Below are 20,418 nucleotides of genomic sequence, written 5' to 3' on the forward strand. Positions count from 1 at the left end.
TTCAGTGCTGCTGAAGATGTGGATCGACTCAAGGGCCCCCCGGAGCCGAAATGCTGCCGAAGACCCAAACAGCTGCTGGGTGAGTACAAGCACTGCAGCTCCCCCGCTTTGCCCTAGGCCCCCTGGATCCTCTGGGCGGCCCTGGTCTTATATAGCTTTTGTTTCAAAGCTTGGTTCCCACGCCAGCCAGTGGAAAAATACTGATATCCAAAGGTGGACATCCTGGTCACATGTCCCTGTAGTATCACAGCTGCCATCACTCTGAGGCTGTTTGTAGTGTCCTCAGGGAGGGCCCCTCCCCCCAGGAGATAAGCTTCTTCTACAGGCTATTGTTTTCTTCTAATGGCTCATTAACCTGATTGGGCCGTTCCCAGCCAGCCATCTAGACCAAGAGCCTTTTGCTTTGTGGGCATTTTCCAAGTGTAAACACATTTGAAATGATACATAGTCAATATTTCTAACTTCAGATACAAAAATGATACATGCATACAAATAGGATAATCATATTCAGTAAATCATAACCTTTTCAATGATATCTCACAAGCTATCTTGCATAAAATACATCATAATATGCCATAATTGTATCATAATAATATCTCTATGAGGAATATGGGGTGTAGTGTCACAGAAGGGAATTTTCTTGTTAGTTTTCCTCCGTAGTTTGTGCTTCTGAAATTCCTATTGCATGCAGTATAATTGGAGCATGGTAAGTATAGGGCTTTCCTTGGGGTTTTACCCCAATTGAGGTATCTGGTTATTATGGTTGGGCTCTAGAGTTGGCACTCATAGAGTATGCTCGACCTATGTACTTCCACTCAAAATATACTGCAGGTTTTCTCCACAGATAGTCATGCATGGCTATGTAACATAAACATTTCCACCCTGCTTCTCTAAAATAAGGGCAGTCAAGTGGCTACGCTTGTCCTTGAGGCAACATGCTAATTTCTTTGTTGATACGACTTCGCATGTCTCATCACTAAGGTTAAGTTTTTATCACAGATCTTTTTAGTGAAAGTCATGGACAGGTCACAGGCAATAATAACTTTTACTAAAAATACCCAAGACAAAATGGGTAGGCTGGGCAGCTGCGGTGGTGGGGATCTGCCAGCAGCAGGGAGTGGTGGGGGTTCCTCTTGCTGCCAGCGGTGGCTGGGAGCTCCGTGGATCCCCCCTGCCTCCCGCAGTGCATGGGGCGGCCATGAGCAGCAGGTATTCCCCCTGCAGTGGGGAGCACTGCAGCCGTGAGCAGTGGGGATTCCCCTGCTGCGGGGTTCCCTTTGCTGCCTGCAGCGGCCAGGAGCGGTGGATCCCCCCTGCTGCCCATGTTGCTGGGAGCGGCGGGGGAGCTCCCCACTCCAACCACAGTGGCCAGGAGCTGCGGGGGGTTCCTTGCAGCTTTCTGCCTCCATAGGCAGCTCCCAGCCAGCCAGCACTGGCTGAAGTCATGGCGGTCCCTTGCTGCCTGCGGAGGCAGAAAGAATATGGAGCGTAATGTCACAGCTGGCTACAACATGACCTCCGTGACTAAATCGCAGCCTTTCTCATCACAGTTTGTACAAGGGCATCCTACCAGTTTCTACCTATCCTCTGATTAACCAAACAATATGTAAGATTCTGATATGAGTATTCTTTGGTTGACATTTATGTCAGTTTCCTAGGATCACGTCTATCTTTTATGATCCTGCATCTGCTTGTGAAATATTGATGAGTACAATAATCTTTCTGACAGAGTCTGGAGAACGTCATGTGGAAGCGTGGGTTCACGGTGTGATGACACTTTGACACAATCAGTTGTTGATGCAATATGAATCACGCTGAATTTGTCTCATTGCACAAACTGTAAGAAATGGCTGTGCTAGGAGTGAATTTTAATCTCCATAACGATTAAGTCCATGGCATCTTTGAGATTTTCAATAAAGCTATGTTGTCTACTGCGAAAGTCAGGCTGTATGACTGCAAGAGGGTGCTATATTAGTCCCAGAATGTTAAAGGCCCTCTTCCCTACTAACTGAGAAGGGGTTACCACAGGTCATTGCAGAGGGAGAAATGCTAAGTCTGGCGAGACGAAGGAGGTACCTTGCCACACTACACTTTAAATGCTACAGTGGCATAGCTGCAGCACTTCAGTGTCAAAACTTACTACAGAGATGGGTGGGGTTCTTCCATCGCTGTAGGTAATCCACCTCCACAGGAGGCGGTAGCTTGATTGACAGAATTCTTCCATTGACCTAGTGCTGTCTATACCAGGGTTAGGTCAGCTTAACTACATCTCTCAGAGCAAGGGTGGGGAGCCGGGTCGGGTTGGGCGTCCGGCTCCCAGAAGCAGTGGCATGTTCCCCCTCCAGTTCCTACACGTAGGGGCAGCAGGGGGCTCCACACGCTGCCACCACCCCAAGCGCCGGCTCTGCAGCTCCCATTGGCCGGGAACTGCACCCAATGGGAGCTGCAGGGGCGGCACTTGTGGACAGGGCAGCGCGCACAGCCACCTGGCTGGCGCCCCACCTCTGCATAGGAGCCAGTGGTGGGACCTGCTGCTGCTTCCGGGAGCTGCTTGAGGTAAGCGCCGCCTGGAGCTTGCACCTCTGACCTCCTCTCGTGCCCCAACCCCCTGTCCCAGTCGTGATCCCCCTCCCACCTGCTGAACCTCTCGGTCCCAGCCTGGAGCCCCCTCCTGCACCCCAAATCCCTCATCCCCAGCCCCACCCCAGAGCCCACACCTCCAGCTTGGAGCTCTCACCCACTCCCCCCCGCACCCCAACCCCTCTGCTCTAGCCCAGAGCGCCCTCCTGCACTCCAAATCCTTCTGCCCCCGCCCAGAGCCCCTTCCCATACTTTGAACCCCTCTGATCTGCCTGCAGCCCCCTCCTGCACTCCAAACCCATCACCCAGCCCCATCCCAGAGCCTGCACCTCCAACTAGAGCCCTCACCCCCTCCTGCACCCCAACCCCCAATTTCATGAGCATTCATGGCCCACCATACAATTTCCATACCCAGATGTGGCCCTCAGGCCAAAAAGTTTGCCCACCCATCTCAGAGTGTGGATTTTTCACACCCTTGAGAGACATAGCTATGCCAATGTAACTTTTCAGTCTATATCAGCCCTAAGAGTGGCTATTTGTCTATTGGTTTTGGTGACGTCTATACACTTTCCCACTAGGAACTAGACTAAGGATTTATATACACTATAACATTTTACCAAGTTTGTAAACAGGTTTTCTCTTGGTTATCTTGATGCATGGTTCATTTCCAGACACACAGTTCCTAATTGCTGGTGTACAATATTACAACCCCACTGTTGAGCAGGTATGTAGCAGGATTGTTGAGCTGGAACCACATTCTAATATGACTTTGGAGATGGGAGTAGATCTGTCTAACAGAGCTGGCCAGCTCTGCTGGTTCCTAGGTTCTCTTTGGTGTAGTAAATCCCATGTGCATTGCATAATGTGTTACAGGGAGCACTCTGGTCATTCTGTCACACTGTCCCCACTTTGCTATTGCATTGAATTCCCTGATATGAGGGGAGGAAAGTTTCCTTTTAATTGGAATTCTTGAAAATTCTGGCATCATGGAATTTGCCAGTCCAGCTGATGTTAACTCATTTAAAGAATATTGGTATGCTCAATGCCAAATATTCACAGAATAGAAAGATTTGAGATTGTAGAACACAGTGGTGTTATGTAGGGGGCAGAGAACAACCAAATAGGCTCTGCACTATTGGTGCAATCTGGATTAGTACAAAATTTCCAGAACTGTATGTGCTATGTGGTTCAGAATGATCTTGAAAATCATCTACAATCCTATCGCCTGGTTCTAGCATCTGAGGCGATATGGGATAGCTGACCAAATTTTCCTAAAATACACTGTTGCAAACACTTTGTGCATCTTGGTCACGTGGACAGGCAAACACCACTGGAGTATGGTTGTGCTAAAGTGTATTAACTGAAACCATGTCTGATGGGTGCATCAAAACACTGATTCACTGGACATGATCCCATCTGTAGTGTAGAGTGGCCCTAAGATCACAACTTCACCTGCAGCTTAAGTCCTAAAGGGGGAAATAAAAACATTTATAAGGAGGGTTAATTTGTAATATAATAATGTAATTAAACAGTTAATGGGAGACCTGAACATATTAGAGATCACTTATTCAGTGCTTCTCATTTTGTTGTGCAGACCCACTTTACAGAAGATGATCTCAATATAGCCACTCCTGTTGTATCTTGTAAGGTATAGCAATTTCCAAATAGTTAGCATAAGTTCAGTAATGAGGACCCAGTCACAAACCAATGGGAGTTTAACACCTGGTTGAGACAATTTCACAAAGGTTCAGACAGGGCTGCCCAGAGGATTCAGGGGCCCGGGGCAAAGCAATTTCGGGGGGCCCTTCCATTAAAAAAAGTTGCAATACTATAGAATATTATATTCTCATGGGGGCCCCTAGGGGCCTGGGGCAAATTGCCCCACTTGCCCCCACCCCCACCCTGGGTTCAGATGGTCCCAGGCTTTTGATAGCTATACCCCAACACATTTATAAATGTATTAGAGTTAAGGCTGTGTGTCTGTCATGGAAGTCATAACTTCTGCAGCTGCCGGTGTGGCTGGCTCTGGGGCTGCCTGAGCAGATCAGGCAGCTCCTGGGCCAGCCGCACCAGCTGCTGCTGGGGCAGTTTGGGGGTAGAAGGGGGATCAGGGCTGGGGCAGGGGGTTAGGGTGTGGGGTGACGCTTACCATGGGGGAAGACGGGGAGAGACTCCTCCGAAGCGGCTGGCATGTCCCTTCAGCTCCTAGGTGGAGGGGCCAGGGGCCTCTGTGCACTGCCTCCGCCAAGAGGTGCCACCCCCCGCAGCTTTCATTGGCTACAGTTCCCTGCCAATGGGAGCTACGGAGCTGGAGATTGTGGCAGGAGCAGCTGTAGGGACACAGCGGAGCCGCTGTGTCGTGTCCAGCCCCCCACACTAGTGGGGGTCCTGGTCTGTACGTCACTGCCCATGGCACCCCCCAAACCACCCCTCCAGAGCACCTGCAGCCCTCCCAGCCCAAGTTTTAGTTACAGATCTATAGTACAAGTCATGGACAAGTCACGGACTGTAAGGTGGATAAAAAGCTGGCTAGATCATCGGGCTCAACGAGTAGTGATCAATGGCTCCATGTCTAGTTGACAGCCGGTATCAAGTGGAGTGCCCCAAGGGTTGGGCCTGGAGCTGGTTTTGTTCAATATCTTCATTAATGATCTGGAGGATGGCATGGACTGCACTCTCAGCAAGTTTGCAGATGACATTAAACTGGGAGAAGTGGTAGATACGCTGGAGGGTAGGGACAGGATACAGAGGGACCTAGACAAATTAGAGGACTGGGCCAAAAGAAACCTGATGAGGTTCAACAAGGACAAGTGCAGACTCCTGCACTTAGGACGGAAAAATACCATGCACTGCTACAGACTAGGGACCGAATGGGTAGGCAGCAGTTCTGCAGAAAAGGACCCAGGGGTTACAGTGAACGAGAAATTGGATATGAGTCACCAGTGTGCCCTTGTTGCCAAGAAGGCTAACAGCATTTTGGGCTGTATAAGTAGGAGCATTGCCAGCAGATCGAGGGACGTGATCATTCCCCTCTATTTGACATTGGTGAGGCCTCATCTGGAGTACTGAGTCCAGTTTTGAGCCCCACATTACAAGAAGGATGTGGAAAAATTGGAAAGAGTCCAGTGGAGGGCATCAAAAATGATTAGGGGGCTGGAATACAGGACTTATGAGGAGAGGCTGAGGGAACTGGGATTTTTTAGTCTGCAGAAGAGAAGAATGAGGGGGGATTTGATAGCTGCTTTCAGCTACTTGAAAGGGGGTTCCAGAGAGGATGGATCTAGACCAGTGTTTCCCAAACTGGGGTTTGTGAACCTCTGAGGGTTCACGAAATGTTACAGGGGGTTCTCGGGGAAAAATTCCCTAATGGCGGACAGAGCTGTCCCTAGGGACCCAGGGACCATGGGACCAGCAGCCCGGAGCCCCTAGATTTCCAAGAGCTAAGCAGATCAAAGCAAGCAGATCTATCACACTGAGGAGACTTAACCTTCAAGACTCCTTGTAAGAAATGGAAAGGGAGGTGGATATTTTTTGCTGTTTTTAAAATTAAATAGGCAGCTAGTATTGTTGTAAAAATTATTATGAAGAACAAGTTAAAGCTTTGTTGTAATGTGTGTTTGCCTGGAGTGCTCAAGACCTGAATGCTTGTGTAGGAGGAACTCTTTGAGTTGGCTTCTTTAATACCTTCATGCTGTTTCACATCTGATACTCCTTGATGAAACACAGGAGCCTTGTCTTATAACAGGTTTATGCAAAGTGATACAAGCTATGAAAGTGAGATCTTGGAAAAGTGTTGCTGTTTTCATAATGCAATAAAAATACTGTAATGATAATTAATAATACATAGAGTGTAATAAGTATGTCACAAAAACAAATTTTATATTTCCAAGATCACTGCTTTTATAATTTGTATTCAGGTAAAGGAGAAAATCCCTGGAAATATTCATTTTTAAGAGGGGGTTCACGAGACTTGACATTTTAGTGAAAGGGGTTCACAGGTTGTTAAAGTTTGGGAACCACTGATCTAGACTGTTCTCAGTGGTACCAGATGACAGAACAAGGAGTAATGGTCTCGAGTTGCAGTGGGGAAGGTTTAGGTTGGATATTAGGAAAAACTTTTTTCACTAGGAGGGTAGTGAAGCACTGGAATGGGTTACCTAGGGAGGTGGTGGAATCTCCTTCCTTAGAGGTTTTTAAGGTCAGGCTTGACAAAGCCCTGGCTGGGATGATTTAGTTGGGAATTGGCCCTGCTTTGAGCAGGGGGTTAGACTAGATGACCTCCTGAGATCCCTTGCAACCCTGATATTCTATGATTCTATGGGCTGTCAGTTTTTGTTTACTGCCTGTGACCTGTCCATGATTTTTACTAAAAATACCCATGACTAAAATGTTGCCTTAATTATAGTGACTGAGCAGGATAGAGGAAATACAATACTGAATTTCTTTGATTTTGTTGGCTTAGTGGCTGCAGTTGGATAAGATTTTTAAGACTTACATTGATTTATAATTGTTTTCTTTGTTATAGACAAGTAAAATTAAATGGGTCCAGTAACTGGAATGACTCCAGATAAGAAAGCTGAAGCACCCGGAGCAGAAAAGGCTGCAGGATTAAGACAGATTTACAGAATGGGAAGCTTGCCTGAAGCAGTTGATGCTGCTAGGCCGAAGGCCACATTAGTGGACAGCGAATCAGCAGATGATGAGCTCACAAATTTGAACTGGCTTCATGAAAGTACTAATCTTCTAACATACTTCAGTCTTGGAAGTGAGGGTCTTCCAATTGTTAGTCCTATATATGACATTGAGGGTGATAACGTGCCATCTTTCTCACCATCCTGCTACCAGAATCTGGAAAAAAAATCAGCCACTTCCAAACCTCCTTATTCCTTTAGCCTTCTCATTTACATGGCTATTGAACATTCTCCTAATAAAAGTTTGCCAGTCAAAGAAATCTACAGCTGGATTCTGGAACGCTTCCCATACTTTGCCACAGCACCCACAGGGTGGAAGAACTCTGTTCGACACAATCTTTCCTTGAATAAATGTTTCCAAAAGGTGGAGAGAAGCCATGGCAAGGTGAGATGTATGGGAAAAATGTTTTTAACAAATATAAAGTATATTGGGAAATGGAAAAAGGCTGTTGTGTTTGTTTTTAAGGAATTTTGGGGGGGGGTGTATTGGACTAACATTAGATATACTGGTATATTGAAATATTTTACATTTATAGCATTTTTTTTTTTGGCAACTCCAAATGCAACTTGGAAATGCCACTTGTGATAAGGTGCATGTATTTTATTTCATACAGTATTTTTATTTAGCAATGTCATAAGCAGAGCTGGCAGTGACAGCTGTAGTTAAAGTTGCCTAGCACTTTCCTTAGAAGGCCCTGTGTTCATTTGCCTATAACTTTGCCTAATAAGTTTGGGCTGAAATTTCAGGCTCAGGGTGTTCGTTTGTTTGTTTTCAATTTCAACAAAAATAGCTCAGCTGTTTCTGAAAACTAGGTTTGGGAAAAAAAATGCTTTGCCTATGTCAAATTTTTTTTGAAATTCTCATGCTTCCAGGCTTTGGAATCTTTAAACTGGCGAGGGGGCTCCCTTGGTGCTGGAGAGATGTGTTTTGCTGTCCTTGTGAAAATCTACCCAGACATAGCTGAGGTATAAGCCCCTGAAAAAAAAATCACTTGTTTGCACGTGCTTAGTTGGGGATTATTAGAGTATGACAGCTAAAATCTATAAAGATTCTGTTTACAGTGAGTATGTGCCATTCTAGGAGCTAGGCAGGAGTTTCCTGCAATTGATGCTCTCAGGAATGAGGGACTACTGTGGTAACAGGCACCAGTACTGAGAGCAGGAATATTGTTTCTTTTATCTTCTCCATGCTCTTCCTGCTGACATTCCAACAGCATGGAGGAAACTGAGGAAGCAGCCTATCTGACATAGAGGGATGAGGAGCAGAGAGAGGAACCAGAGGCAGGCTGGGAAAAGAGGACAGAGCCTGGCAGGAGGAATAACAGTGGAAAGTTAGCAGGCACAAGAGCCAAGGGTTTAGGAGCAAAGCCTACAGGAATAGAATGGGACAAGACACAAGAGTCTGTGACTACTAGACTGCATGTCCTCCGGAACCTGGAAATAGAACCTAGGATTCCTTATTCTCAACATTCTTCTGCTATCTAGCAAATAGCTGTGAACCTCAAGGTAATGTGTGTACAGGCAAGTCTCATCTTAGGCGCATTTAACATGCATGAATTCAGCTTTGCACGGTCAGCAAAAACAGGAAAAAAAAAAAGAAAAATAACAATATAAAAACTGCATCTGTAGTGCGGGTGATTCCGCCCACCATTCAACTCAATGAGTGTTTCACTATATGTGGTTTTCGCTTTACGCGCTAGCTGCAGAATGGAACCCCCGCATAAGATGAGACTTGCCAGTATTACATCCTTGTCTATGGCTACCATTCTACTCCATTAGTATGGCTTCACATGATGGAATTTCTGGAGTCAGAGGTCCTGTGGGGAAAAGAGGGAGCTAAATTGAGGTTTCCCAGTCAACCTTAATTCTGGCATTTCTTAATTTGTCAGTGCTTGACTTTACAACCTTATCATTATTTTAACATAGTAAATCATATGATTACATACAAAGAAAGCTAACATTCATTTTCAGATAAAACCATCTCTGCTCAAGTTAGTTTGCCTGTGTTCTTTGTTCTATGCTTTTATTTCTCTTAAGTTTCATTTATTTCAATATCTGCATCATTTTCCCCTTGTTCAAGTGGAACACTAAGAAATATTTCAGGTTGCTTTAGGAAAAGTGCTTTATCTTCTCTTGAAAAAGAAGTATAAGCACTCGGATTCCCTGCACTCAGTTTCAGTGCAGTCTTAAATCACAAAGTGAAAATTAGTAAAGATTCAATATTTTCTTACTGTTAATACTAATAGAAACCCTCCCCCCCATAATTGAAGATGCTGTCATTTTAAAAAAATTAAAAATCCCTAAATGAACACATTTTCTTTATAGAAGGCAAATCAAAACATAATTGCCATTTACACTATGTGACAAAGTTCCTCCTCTACCTTGGTGGGTCCTGCGCTTATTGGCAGATTTGCTCACCTCAGTGATCTTCCCCACAGTCTGGGTCAGCTCCTCCTGTGTCTGATCAGGAGTTGGGAGGTTTGGGGGGAACCCGGGCCCACCCTCTACTCCGGGTTCCAGCCCAGGGCCCTGTGGATTGCAGCTGTCTATAGTGCCTCCTGTAACAGCTGCATGACAGCTACAACTCCCTGGGCTACTTCCCCATGGCCTCCTCCAAACACCTTCTTTATCCTCACCACAGGACCTTCCTCCTGGTGTCTGATAACGCTTGTACTCTTTAGTCCTCTAGCAGCACTCACTCTCAGCTCCTTGTGCCTCTTGCTCCAATTCCTCTCCTCTGGCTCCCCCTGGCCTGAGTGTAGTGAGCTCCTTTTAAAACCCAGGTGCCCTGATTAGCCTTCCTCGATTGGCTGCAGGTGTTCTAATTAGCCTGTCTGCCTTAATTGGTTCTAGCAGGTTCCCAATTACTCTAGTACAGCCCCTGCTCTGGTCACTTAGGGAACAGAAAACTACTCATCCATTGACCAGTATATTTGCCCTCTACCAGACTCCTGTACCCCACTGGTTTGGGTCTGTCACAACTAGGAATAGTGTCAAATAATCCAATGCACAGTACAGTAAGTAAAGGTCCACTTTTCTTTATTTTTTGAAGAAAGGCAGTAGGAAAGAAGGCATTATTCAGAAAAATGTCTGTCCTGAGCCATGTGACCAGTGGTTTTGTTCCACAGGGAGACAGCTCTTGAGTAGAGAATTATCCTCTATTTACTAGACCACCCTGGGTTCTCAAACTTCATTGCACCCCGAACCCCTTCTGACAACAACAATTACTACATGATCCCAGGAGGGGAGACCAAAGCCTGAGCCCGCCTGAGCCCTGCTGTCCCAGGTTGGGGGGGCCAAAGCCATAGCCTGAGCACACCACCGTGGGGGGGGAAGAGCAAAGCTGAAGCCAAGGGCTTCAGCCTCAGGCAGGGGACCTGTAATCTGAGCTCTGCTGCCCAGGGCTGAAGCCCTCAGGCTTCAGCTTTGGCCTCGGGCAGTTGAGGCTTGTGCTTTGGCTTTGGCCCTGGGCCCCAGCAAATCTAAGCCAGTCCTGGTGACCCCATTAAAACGGGGTCGCAACCCACTTTGGGGTCCCAACCCACAGTTTGAGAACTGCTGTAAAAGACAACAGTAGTCTGTCACAGAATTCACAATGTTGAAATCCACATTGTGACAAACTATCTGGAATGATTGACAATCTCTGCTTGGAAAAGGCCTGTATTTGAATAAGTAGTGATGCTTCAGACAAGTACTGAAGTATGTTGAAGGAGCTGTATTGCATGAAGAAGCTAGAACATCATCTGCTCCCACTATGCCTGACTTTAATTAAAGTAGTCCTTCACTTTCACAAGCACCAAATTTGCATTTAAAAGACAGAATTAAAAAATTCATTGATTCATTCCTACCATGCTGTGCTGTGATATTACAATCACGACCGAGTGCTACGAGAGAGCTTAGACTTGGACTGTATGTATGGAGTCAGGTTAGTGTCAAACTGTATACAAGTGTTTGTATTTACTACTGTAGACTGTACCTAGCTGAATGTTATATACCTACATGCACCCACAGCCTCCAGGCTCCCATAATTCAGTAGTGACTGTGATGTCACCAAATGGCACATGAAGGGATATTGCTTGAGGAGCCAGCCGGTTGTGGCAGAGAAGGATGTCATGCATTTCAAAAGAAGAAAAAATAATCAAGTCAATCTATTGTTTGCGTCTTAGGCTAGTCATTGGAAGCATTAAGAACATACGTTTAGGATCATTGTCCTGTTTTATTTTGAACAGTACATGTCAATTTTAATCAGAGCAATCAAACATGGAAGGGGAAGCTTGTGTCTAATCTCTCTTCAGGGGATCTAAGATGAAGGCCTACAGGTCATGCTAACTAAATGTTGACATATTACAAATGAAACTAGAGGTGACTGACAAAATAGTAAGGTACTTGGGATTCTGGATTCTTCTTCTTTCTTCTTTGATTTCTGTCCATCAGCTCAGCAAAGTTGATGGGGCTAAATTAAGTCCTCCTACCACTTTCTGTCTTGTACCAGCTTCATGGCTTCATTCACCTTTAAACCTTTTTCTGTGTCATTCTTCACCATTTCTATCCAGTGCATCCTCGCTCTTCCTCTATTTCTAGTTCCTTGTACTTTGGTATGTATTGCCATGCCATGATATCCTTTCCAGGACTGTTCCTGACACATGTCCAAACCATCTCAGTAATCTTTCTTGAATCTTCTGTAACAGCGTTATTTCTTGCCCTATCCATTTCCTTATCACTTTGTTTTTTATTTTGTGCTGTCTTGAAACTCACAGTATTCCCCTCAGCTAGAGCATTTGTGCAATTCATCAGCTTACATTCATCAGCTTACCTCGTATTTCAACATTCTGACCCATATGGCAGTATCAACATGACAGTTGTCTCATAGACACTTATCTTCATCTTTATCAAAATGTCTTTAGTCTTCTAGATCTTACAGAATTTTCTAAACGCAGGAGCAGCTAGTCTGATTCTTCTTTTAATATCCTTGTCACAATTCTGATTCTTTGATACTAGTCCTCTAAGGCACAGTTTTTTTTCTGCTTGTTCTAGTTCTTTGTCTCTGACTTCGATTTTTACCTCTTACTCTTGTCTTCCAGTTGCCATAGTTTTTGTCTTCTCTGTTAATCTTCAGTCCAGATTTTCTGCTATCGCAGTCTACTTTGTCAGTTATTCTCTGTACCTACTACTTGGTCTGTGCTATCAGTTCTATATCATCTGCAAATCTAAGATTGACCTTCCACATTCCATGACTCCTCTTATTTCATCTCTCAGTGATGCCATTGCTGCTTCCAGTACCATGTTGAACAAATCTGGTGATAGTGTTCATCCTTGTCTCACTCCTGTGGTCAACCTGAACCATTCCATTAGCTTTCTGTTTACTTTCATCACACTCATTGACTTTCTCTAGATATTTTTTATCAGCTTGATCATTTTCTCAAGGATGTCCTACATTCTCAAGACTTATCATGTGTAGAAAAGGGTTATGGCATCAAAAGCTTTTTTACAGCAACTCTGGCATCTATAATATGTTTAGTTGTGTTCGGTATACTACTGTGATATCTGTCTTCACCTTGGTCTAAATACAGCCTGTTCCTCTGCAAGCGCAGCATACAAATACCTCTTAGAGTATCTCTACACTGCAATGTAAGCCCATGCTTGAGTCCGGGCTCAAAGCTAACCTCCCTTGCAGCTACACTGCAATTGTGCTAACCCAAGGCTCGGACTCAGGTTCCCAGGACCCTACAGGGCTGGAGAGTCCAAGCCATGTTGCTTTGCAGTGCAGACACAGCTCTGCTTGATTCAGATCTCGGGAGTCATCTGGAAGTATCCCGCAATTCCATGAGACAACTTCCTTCATCCTCTCTATCCCAACAATCTGCAGTCCACACTATTGAAAATGGAAGCCACACCCCCTTTGCAAATGGCAGCACTTCAGGTCAACATTAACCCATTCTGTTCTGATCACCAATCTGCAAGCACACGATCAGAGATCCTCTTGGGTTTGCAATGGAGAGAGAAACGATCAAGTCCTTTGCAAAGCGATCTGCTTCTTGGTAATGTGCACGGCGGGTAGTAAAGTTTTCCCACAGTGCACCACGGTCCTAGTGCTAGAGTGGCCACATTTTGGGGAGTGGCACTAGGGAAACGGATATGGTTACTTTGACTCAGGTCTGAGCATTGCAGTTTGGGTGCCAGAGCCCTACGTTCAAGCATGGGTCAGAAAATTCTTAACCTAGAGTTAAAAGTACAATGTAGATGCTCAAGCCCGTATTTCCCTACCATGGGTGAGCTGACTACAGTCTCATTAACCTTGGGCTTACATTGCAGTGTTGACATACCCTTATTCTCCTCTGCAGTGTCTTGGTGAATGCTTTTCCTGGAACTCTCAATAAATTGATTCCTTACTAGTTTTTGGACTCTCTCATTATCACCTTTTTAATAGATCAATACTATTATCATTTTCCCCATGTTTGGCACTTGTGCGTGCTTGTAAATCTTGTTGAATAGCTTGTGCATTGCCCTTATCGTGTATTCCTCACCTGCTTGCAACAGCTCTGCATTATGTTGTCACTTCCCAGCACCTTTTCCTTTTTCAAACTTCCTGTCGAGATCTTTACTACTACTAAGAATTCCAGTATCTGCTCTTCCTCATTTATAGTGGGAAGCTTTTCCAGGACAGTTTCATCTACAGTTTTATGTACGTTGCACAGCTCTTCAAAGTATTCTTTGCATCATTTATTCTGTTCTTGTTCATCCTCAATTTTTTGTCCCGCTTATCTTTCACTGCTGACATCTTCCACTTGTGTCCCACTCAGTTCTCTTATCTTGCAATATGACTGCAGTGTCATGTTTCTCTTTACATATTCTTCTGCTTCTTAGCATTGTTCAATTATCTAGTAATTTCTCTCTCAGCTTTCTGTTTTATCTTGGGTCTTCCTTTTTATTTTCCTTCAGCTTCCTGTGCTTGTCACTCCTCTGCAACTCAACTCCATCCATTATACACCTTGTTTTCATCATTTAGGCCTTATAGCCCAACACTTGTTGAACTGCTCTTTTTTACCCTATTCCACGTCTCTTCAAGGTTCATTTTCCGCATTGCTGCTTTGTATTTTTTCCCTCATATTTGGCTCTTTCAGATCTTAGTTCTTAGCACTTTTTCAGTTACTCTCAGCCTCAGCCTCATTGATGCCAACAACATATGATCTGATCTGATAACAGCAGCAAATGATCTGTACAACACACTCAATTTCCATCTGTGATTCACATGTGCAATATCTATCATGTTCTTTGTTTGCCCATCAGGTGATATCCAAGTCCACTTTCTCTGCAGCTTTCTTGTTGAAAAAGTGTGTTTATCATCACCAGGTTGTTACTTTGGCTACTAAATTTCTGCCTTTCTTCACTTTCATTTTCTTGACCAAGTCAAAATCTGCCTATCATTCAGAAATTCCAGTTTGATCCTACTTTCTCATTAAAATCTCCCATAACCAACAACATGTTTTGTCTTGAAACCTGTTGTATTGTTTTCTGTAGCTGTAAAATTAGTCAGTTTCTTTCTTGCGTGCTGCTGAGGTCAGTGTATATACTTGTAGTATATAGATTTGATTCTGAATATTGCCTTCAGCATATGGAGAATTTGCAGGTTAAATGCCATAAGATCCTGGCTTTCTTTGGCTTTAGCACAATGCAGTTCCATCCTATGTCTACCATCTTCTTTTCCTGAAGTCAATATCCTGTGTTAATCATGGTAGAATTCTCTTTTGCCTTCCCATCTCGTTTTGCAATCACTGATGATTTCCCACTCCTATCTTTTCAACTCGTGCATCATTACCATAAATACTCCAGCTTTGTATAATGTTCTTACGTTCCATATTCCAATAAAGGCTAATAGCCTTTGAGTTCATCGTGTAATTCCATATTCTGTGTACTGTTTTTGTTTTTTTTATTGCACTCTTTACCTCTGCTTTGGTTTCTGCAGTGAATGCAGACTTGGTTTATCTGAATGATTACTGAGCTGGCATGCTTTTGTTTTCTTTTCCATTCTTCATTCAGTTTCTATGGTCCAGTATTCACTAGGTGTTTGATCACGACTCCTTGTTTTTTTGTGGTTGACCAATGTATTATATAATCTGTCTTCAGCGCTGCTCTAAAGCTATTCACTAGCATGCTCCAGCACCGTTTCTGCCAATGTTATATTTTGGAAGTTATATTACCATCTTTGTTGTAGGAGACAACATGCATTTGGAAGGCCATATACACCCTTTCACTAGTGATCACCACTAGCTGATATCACTAGGTTTAGTATGCCAGTGGAGGTAAGATTCTGGGGTGTGGTACTGCAGGGCACATAAGAACATAAGATTAGCCACACTGGGTCAGACCAAAGGTCCATCTAGCCCAGTATCCTGTCTTCCAACAGTGGCCAATGCCATGTACCCCGAAGGAATGAGCAGAACAGGTAATTATCAGGTGATCCATCCCCTGTCGCCCATTCCCAGCTTCTGGCAAACAAAGGCTAGGGACACCATCCCTGCCCATCCTGGCTAATAGCCAGCTAATAGCCTCCATTAATTTATCTAGGTTTTTTTTTAACCCTGTTATAGTCTTGGCCTTCACAACATCGTCTGGCAAGGAGTTCCACAGGTTGACTGTGCGTTGGATGAAAAAATATTTCCTTTTGTTTGTTTTAAACCTGCTGCCTATTAATTTCATTTGGTGATGCCTAGTTCTTGTGTTATGAGAAGGAGTAAATAACACTTTCTCATTTACTTTTTCCACATTAGTCATGGTTTTATAGACCTCTGTCATATCCCCCCTTAGTCATCTTTTTTCCAAGCTGAAAAGTCCCAGTCGTATTAATCTCTCCTCATATGGCAGATGCTCCATACCCCTAATAATTTTTGTTGCCCTTTTCTGAACCTTTTCCAATTCCAATATCTCTTTTTTGAGATGGGGTGACCATATCTACATACAGTATTCAAGATGTGGGCATGGATTTATATAGAGGCAATATGATATTTTCTGTCTTATTATCTATCCCTTTCATAATGATTCCCAACATTCTGTTCACTTTTTTGACTGCCGCTGCACATTGAGTTGAGTCATTTTGGATAGTTCTGTGAAAACATCAGAGATCTCTTTCTTGAGTGCTAACAGCTAATTTAGACCCCATCATTTTATACGTATAGTTGGGATTATGTTTTCCAGTGTGCATTACTTTGCATTTATCAATACTGAATTTCACCTGCCATTTTGTTGCCCAGTCACCCAATTTTGTGAGATCCTTTTGTAACTCTTTGCAGACTGCTTTGGACTTAACTGTCTTGAATAGTTTTGTATCATCTGCAAATTTTGCCACCTGACTGTTTACCGCTTTTTCCAGATCATTTATGAATATGTTGAATAGAACTGGGCTCAGTACAGACCCCTGGGGGACACCACTATTTACCTCTCTCCATTCTGAAAACTGACCATTTATTCCTACACTTTCTTTCCTCTTTTAACCAGTTACCAATCCATGAGACGACCTTCCCTCTTATCCCATGACTACTTACTTTACTTATTAGCCTTTGGTGAGGGACTTTGTTGAAGGCTTTCTGAAAATCTAAATACACTGTATCCACTATATTCCCCCTTGTCCACATGCTCAAAGAATTCTAGTAAATTGGTGAGGCATGATTTCCCTTTACAAAAACCATGTTGACTATTCTCCCAACAAATTATGTTTATCTATGCGTCTGACAATTTTATTCTTTACTATAGTTTCAACCAATTTGCCCGGTACTGAAGTCAGGCTTACCAGCTTGTAATTGCCAGGATCACCTCTTGAACCCTTTTTAAAAATTGGCGTCACATTAACTATCCTCCATCCATCCTCCAGTCATTTGGTACAGATGCTGATTTAAATGATAGGTTGCAAACTACAGTTAGTAGTCCTGCAATTTCACATTTCAGTTCCTTCAGAACTCTTGTGTGAATACCATCTGGTCCTGGTGACTATTACTATTTAGTTTATCAATTTGTTCCAAAACCTCCTCTAATGACACCTGAGCATTTCATAGTCACTGACACCATCCTGGTCAGGTGGTCGGTAATCTATCCCTACTGCTATGTTATTATTAGAGCATGGAATTACTATCCATAGAGATTCTCTGGTACAGTTTGGTTCATTTTAAGATTTTTACTTCATTTGATTCTATGTTTTCTTTCACATATAGTGCCGCTCCCCCACCAGCATGACCTGTTCTGATCTTCCGATATATTTTGTACCCTGGTATTACTGTGTTCCATTGATTATCCTCATTCACCAAGTTTCTGTGATGCTTGTTATATCAATATCCTCATTTAATGCGAGGCACTCTAGTTCACCCATCTTATTATTTAGACTTCTAGCATTGGTATAGAAGCACTTTCAAAACTTGTCACTTTCTAGCTGTCTGCCACTACATGCTGTAATTGAATGAGACTTTTTTTCATTTGACTGTTTCTCATCAGATCCTCCCTGTATTTTATCATCTTCCAGCCTCTCCTCCTTACTAGGACATAGACAATCTCATTTAGTAGATCCTGCCCTAAGGGATGGCTCTGTCTGAACCACATGCTCCTCTGCACCTGTTGGCTTTCCCCCAGCCCTTAGTTTAAGAACTGCTTTACAACCTTTTTAATTTTTAGGTGCCAGCTATCTGGTTCCATTTTGGTTTAGGTGGAGCCCGTCCTTCCCGTATAGGCTCCTCTTTTCCCAAAAGTTTCCCCAGTTCCTAATAAATCTAAGCCCCTCCTCCCTACACCATCGTCTCATCCACGCATTGAGACCCTGCAATTCTGCCTGTCTAACTGGTCCTGTGCATGGAACTGGAAGCATTTCAGAGAATGCTACCATGGTGGTCCTGGTCTTCTATCTCTTACCTAGCAGCTTAAACTTGGCCTCCAGGACCTGTTTCCTATCCCCCACTATGTCATTGGTACCTATATGTACCATGACCACTGGTTCCTCCCCAGCACTACACATAAGTCTATCTAGATGTCTTGAGAGATCCACAACCTTTGCACCAGGCAGGCAAGTCACCATGCAGTTCTCCTGGTCATCTCAAACCTAGCTATCTGTGTTTCTAATGATCGAATCGCCCATTACTAATACCTGTCTCTTCCTAATAACTGGAGTTCCCTCCCCTGGAGAGGTATCCTCAGTGCGAGAGGATACCACAATGTCATCTGGAAGGAGAGTCCCAACTATGGGATTGTTTCCTTCTGCTCCAATTGGATGTTCTCCTTCCCTGAGACTTTCTTCCTCCTCAGAGGCTGTCAGACAGGGAGGTGGGACCATTCTACTGTGTCCCGGAAAGTCTCATCTATGTACCTCTCTGTCTCCCTTATCTCCTCCAGCTCACCCTGTTCTCCAAAGCCCATACATGGTCTCTGAGGGCCAGGAACTCCTTGCACTGAATGCACACATAAGCCACCTGCTCATAGGGCAGGTAATCATACATGCTGCATTGGGTTCAATAAACTGGATAGCCTCCACTCTGTTGCTGGACTTCTGCCTGCATTCTCTTTTCACTCCTGAAGTTAGTTCCTTTGTTGAGGTTTTGTTTTTATCAGGGTTTTTTGTGTGGCTTAAGTTTAAGGAATGTAATGTGTATCTAGCCTCCCACTCCCCCTGTAAACTCCCTCACAAAACTCCTCTGTTTGCTAGCTCCTCTGGTGGCTTAGGAACGGGCTTTTTAAAGTCCTGGTTTTCCTGAGTAGCCCCGGACCCTGGTTAAGGTCTTAGGTATCAAAGCCTCATTAAGAAGCTCTCAGTCTTGCTTAGCAGGCTGTTAGGCTCAGCACTCACATAGTCAGCACATGGTCCCCCAGACGAACAGACCACAGGGTATATTTCAGTGCAGCAGCAAGCACTCCCCACAGATAGACAGACAGAGACAGACGACAAACTTACCCAAAGGGTCATGTAATTGCTCCTCCTTCACCTGGAGAAGTCCCTCGCAAAACTCCCGTTAGCCGCAGCTACTTGAAGCCACTAATGAGAGTTGAGAGAGTCACCGTAACCAACTGCAAGCAAACCATCACTTGATGGTATGGTTGTCTAATATGCAGAGGTACTATGTTTTGAACTCACCCGATACATCCCTTGTGTCCCTTGTGTCTAGTGTGTGGTTTTTCTCCTTTAAACAAAGATGTTGCCAATCTGGAAAATCTCTCACTTCAGTAATCACCAATCACACCTTGAATATCTTACATATTGGCAGCAGGAACTACAGATGGTCTGATTCTTTTCTCTCGCTAGTGCAAATCAGGAGTAACTCCATTGAGTCAATGGAGTTATACTTGTGGAAAACTGATGTGAGACGAGAATCAGAATTGTTATTACTAGTTGTGACCCGTCTAGTTGGAAAGAGGAGATAAAATTCAGAAAAGATCTTATCATTCCCCAACAGAGAGAGCATACAAATGTATTTCACAGGAACATTTTCCCCAAGTTCCTATGAATTCCATAGTTTAGTAGTCTCCAGAGTAGTGAAAACATTTAAAAGAACAGAACAGGATTTTCAAAAGCATCCACTTTCCAACAGTTATTCAACGGTAAGCATTAAAACTACAGCTGAGACGGGAAATAATTTTCCCGTCCCACAAATATTGAGACATCAAAAATCTTTCCCATCCCAAATCAGGACAAAAGTCAATCTTGAATTTTTTCACAAACTACTGATGAAAAAAAATTCCTGATCAGGCCAAGCAATATGTTTTATTTCCATAATTTCAAAATGTTTTGTTTTCAGTCATTTTAAGTCTTTCTGAGTGTAAATTAAGTAAAATTTTGAAATGAAAAGTCATGGTACCTCCCCAAAATGAAACATTTTGTTTTGAAAATGTCAAAACAGGGCATTTTGACAATCTCAAAACTTTTTTGATTGGGAGATTTCATGAAACCGGCTGTTCCTGCAAACAGTTTCAGTTTTGACAAAATGACATTGACGGGTGGAAAAAATGTTTTGAGTGGGAAAGTTCCTGACCAGCTCTAATTAAAACTCTTATTTTCTGTCAGCTTTATGCTGGGGTCATACTGTGAGGAGATGGGGGAGAAACTATGGTGGTACTCTTCCAAGCTCCTCCTACCAAATAAGCTCCACCAATGAGAATCAGTAGTCTCTGCGGATGTTCA

The 20,418-nt window shown here is 43.7% G+C and overlaps 1 protein-coding gene across 5 annotated transcripts in view; it reads left to right on the forward strand.

Annotated features, from left to right (window-relative positions):
• FOXN2 (forkhead box N2) overlaps positions 1-20,418 on the forward strand; it is a 166,262-nt gene that overhangs the window by 100,263 nt on the left and 45,581 nt on the right. For 4 of the 5 annotated variants that reach the window (XM_039532691.1, XM_039532690.1, XM_039532693.1 and 1 more), the window contains exons 2-3: positions 7,106-7,656; positions 8,145-8,237. In XM_039532691.1, the coding sequence (XP_039388625.1) occupies positions 7,120-7,656; positions 8,145-8,237 (630 nt within the window). In that variant the 5' untranslated portion in view covers positions 7,106-7,119. The remainder of the gene's footprint in view (positions 1-7,105; positions 7,657-8,144; positions 8,238-20,418) is intronic. The other variant, XM_039532694.1, reaches the window with a different exon arrangement.

The sequence above is a fragment of the Mauremys reevesii genome, linkage group 3, assembly GCF_016161935.1.
Source record: "Mauremys reevesii isolate NIE-2019 linkage group 3, ASM1616193v1, whole genome shotgun sequence".
NCBI lineage: Eukaryota > Metazoa > Chordata > Testudines > Geoemydidae > Mauremys > Mauremys reevesii.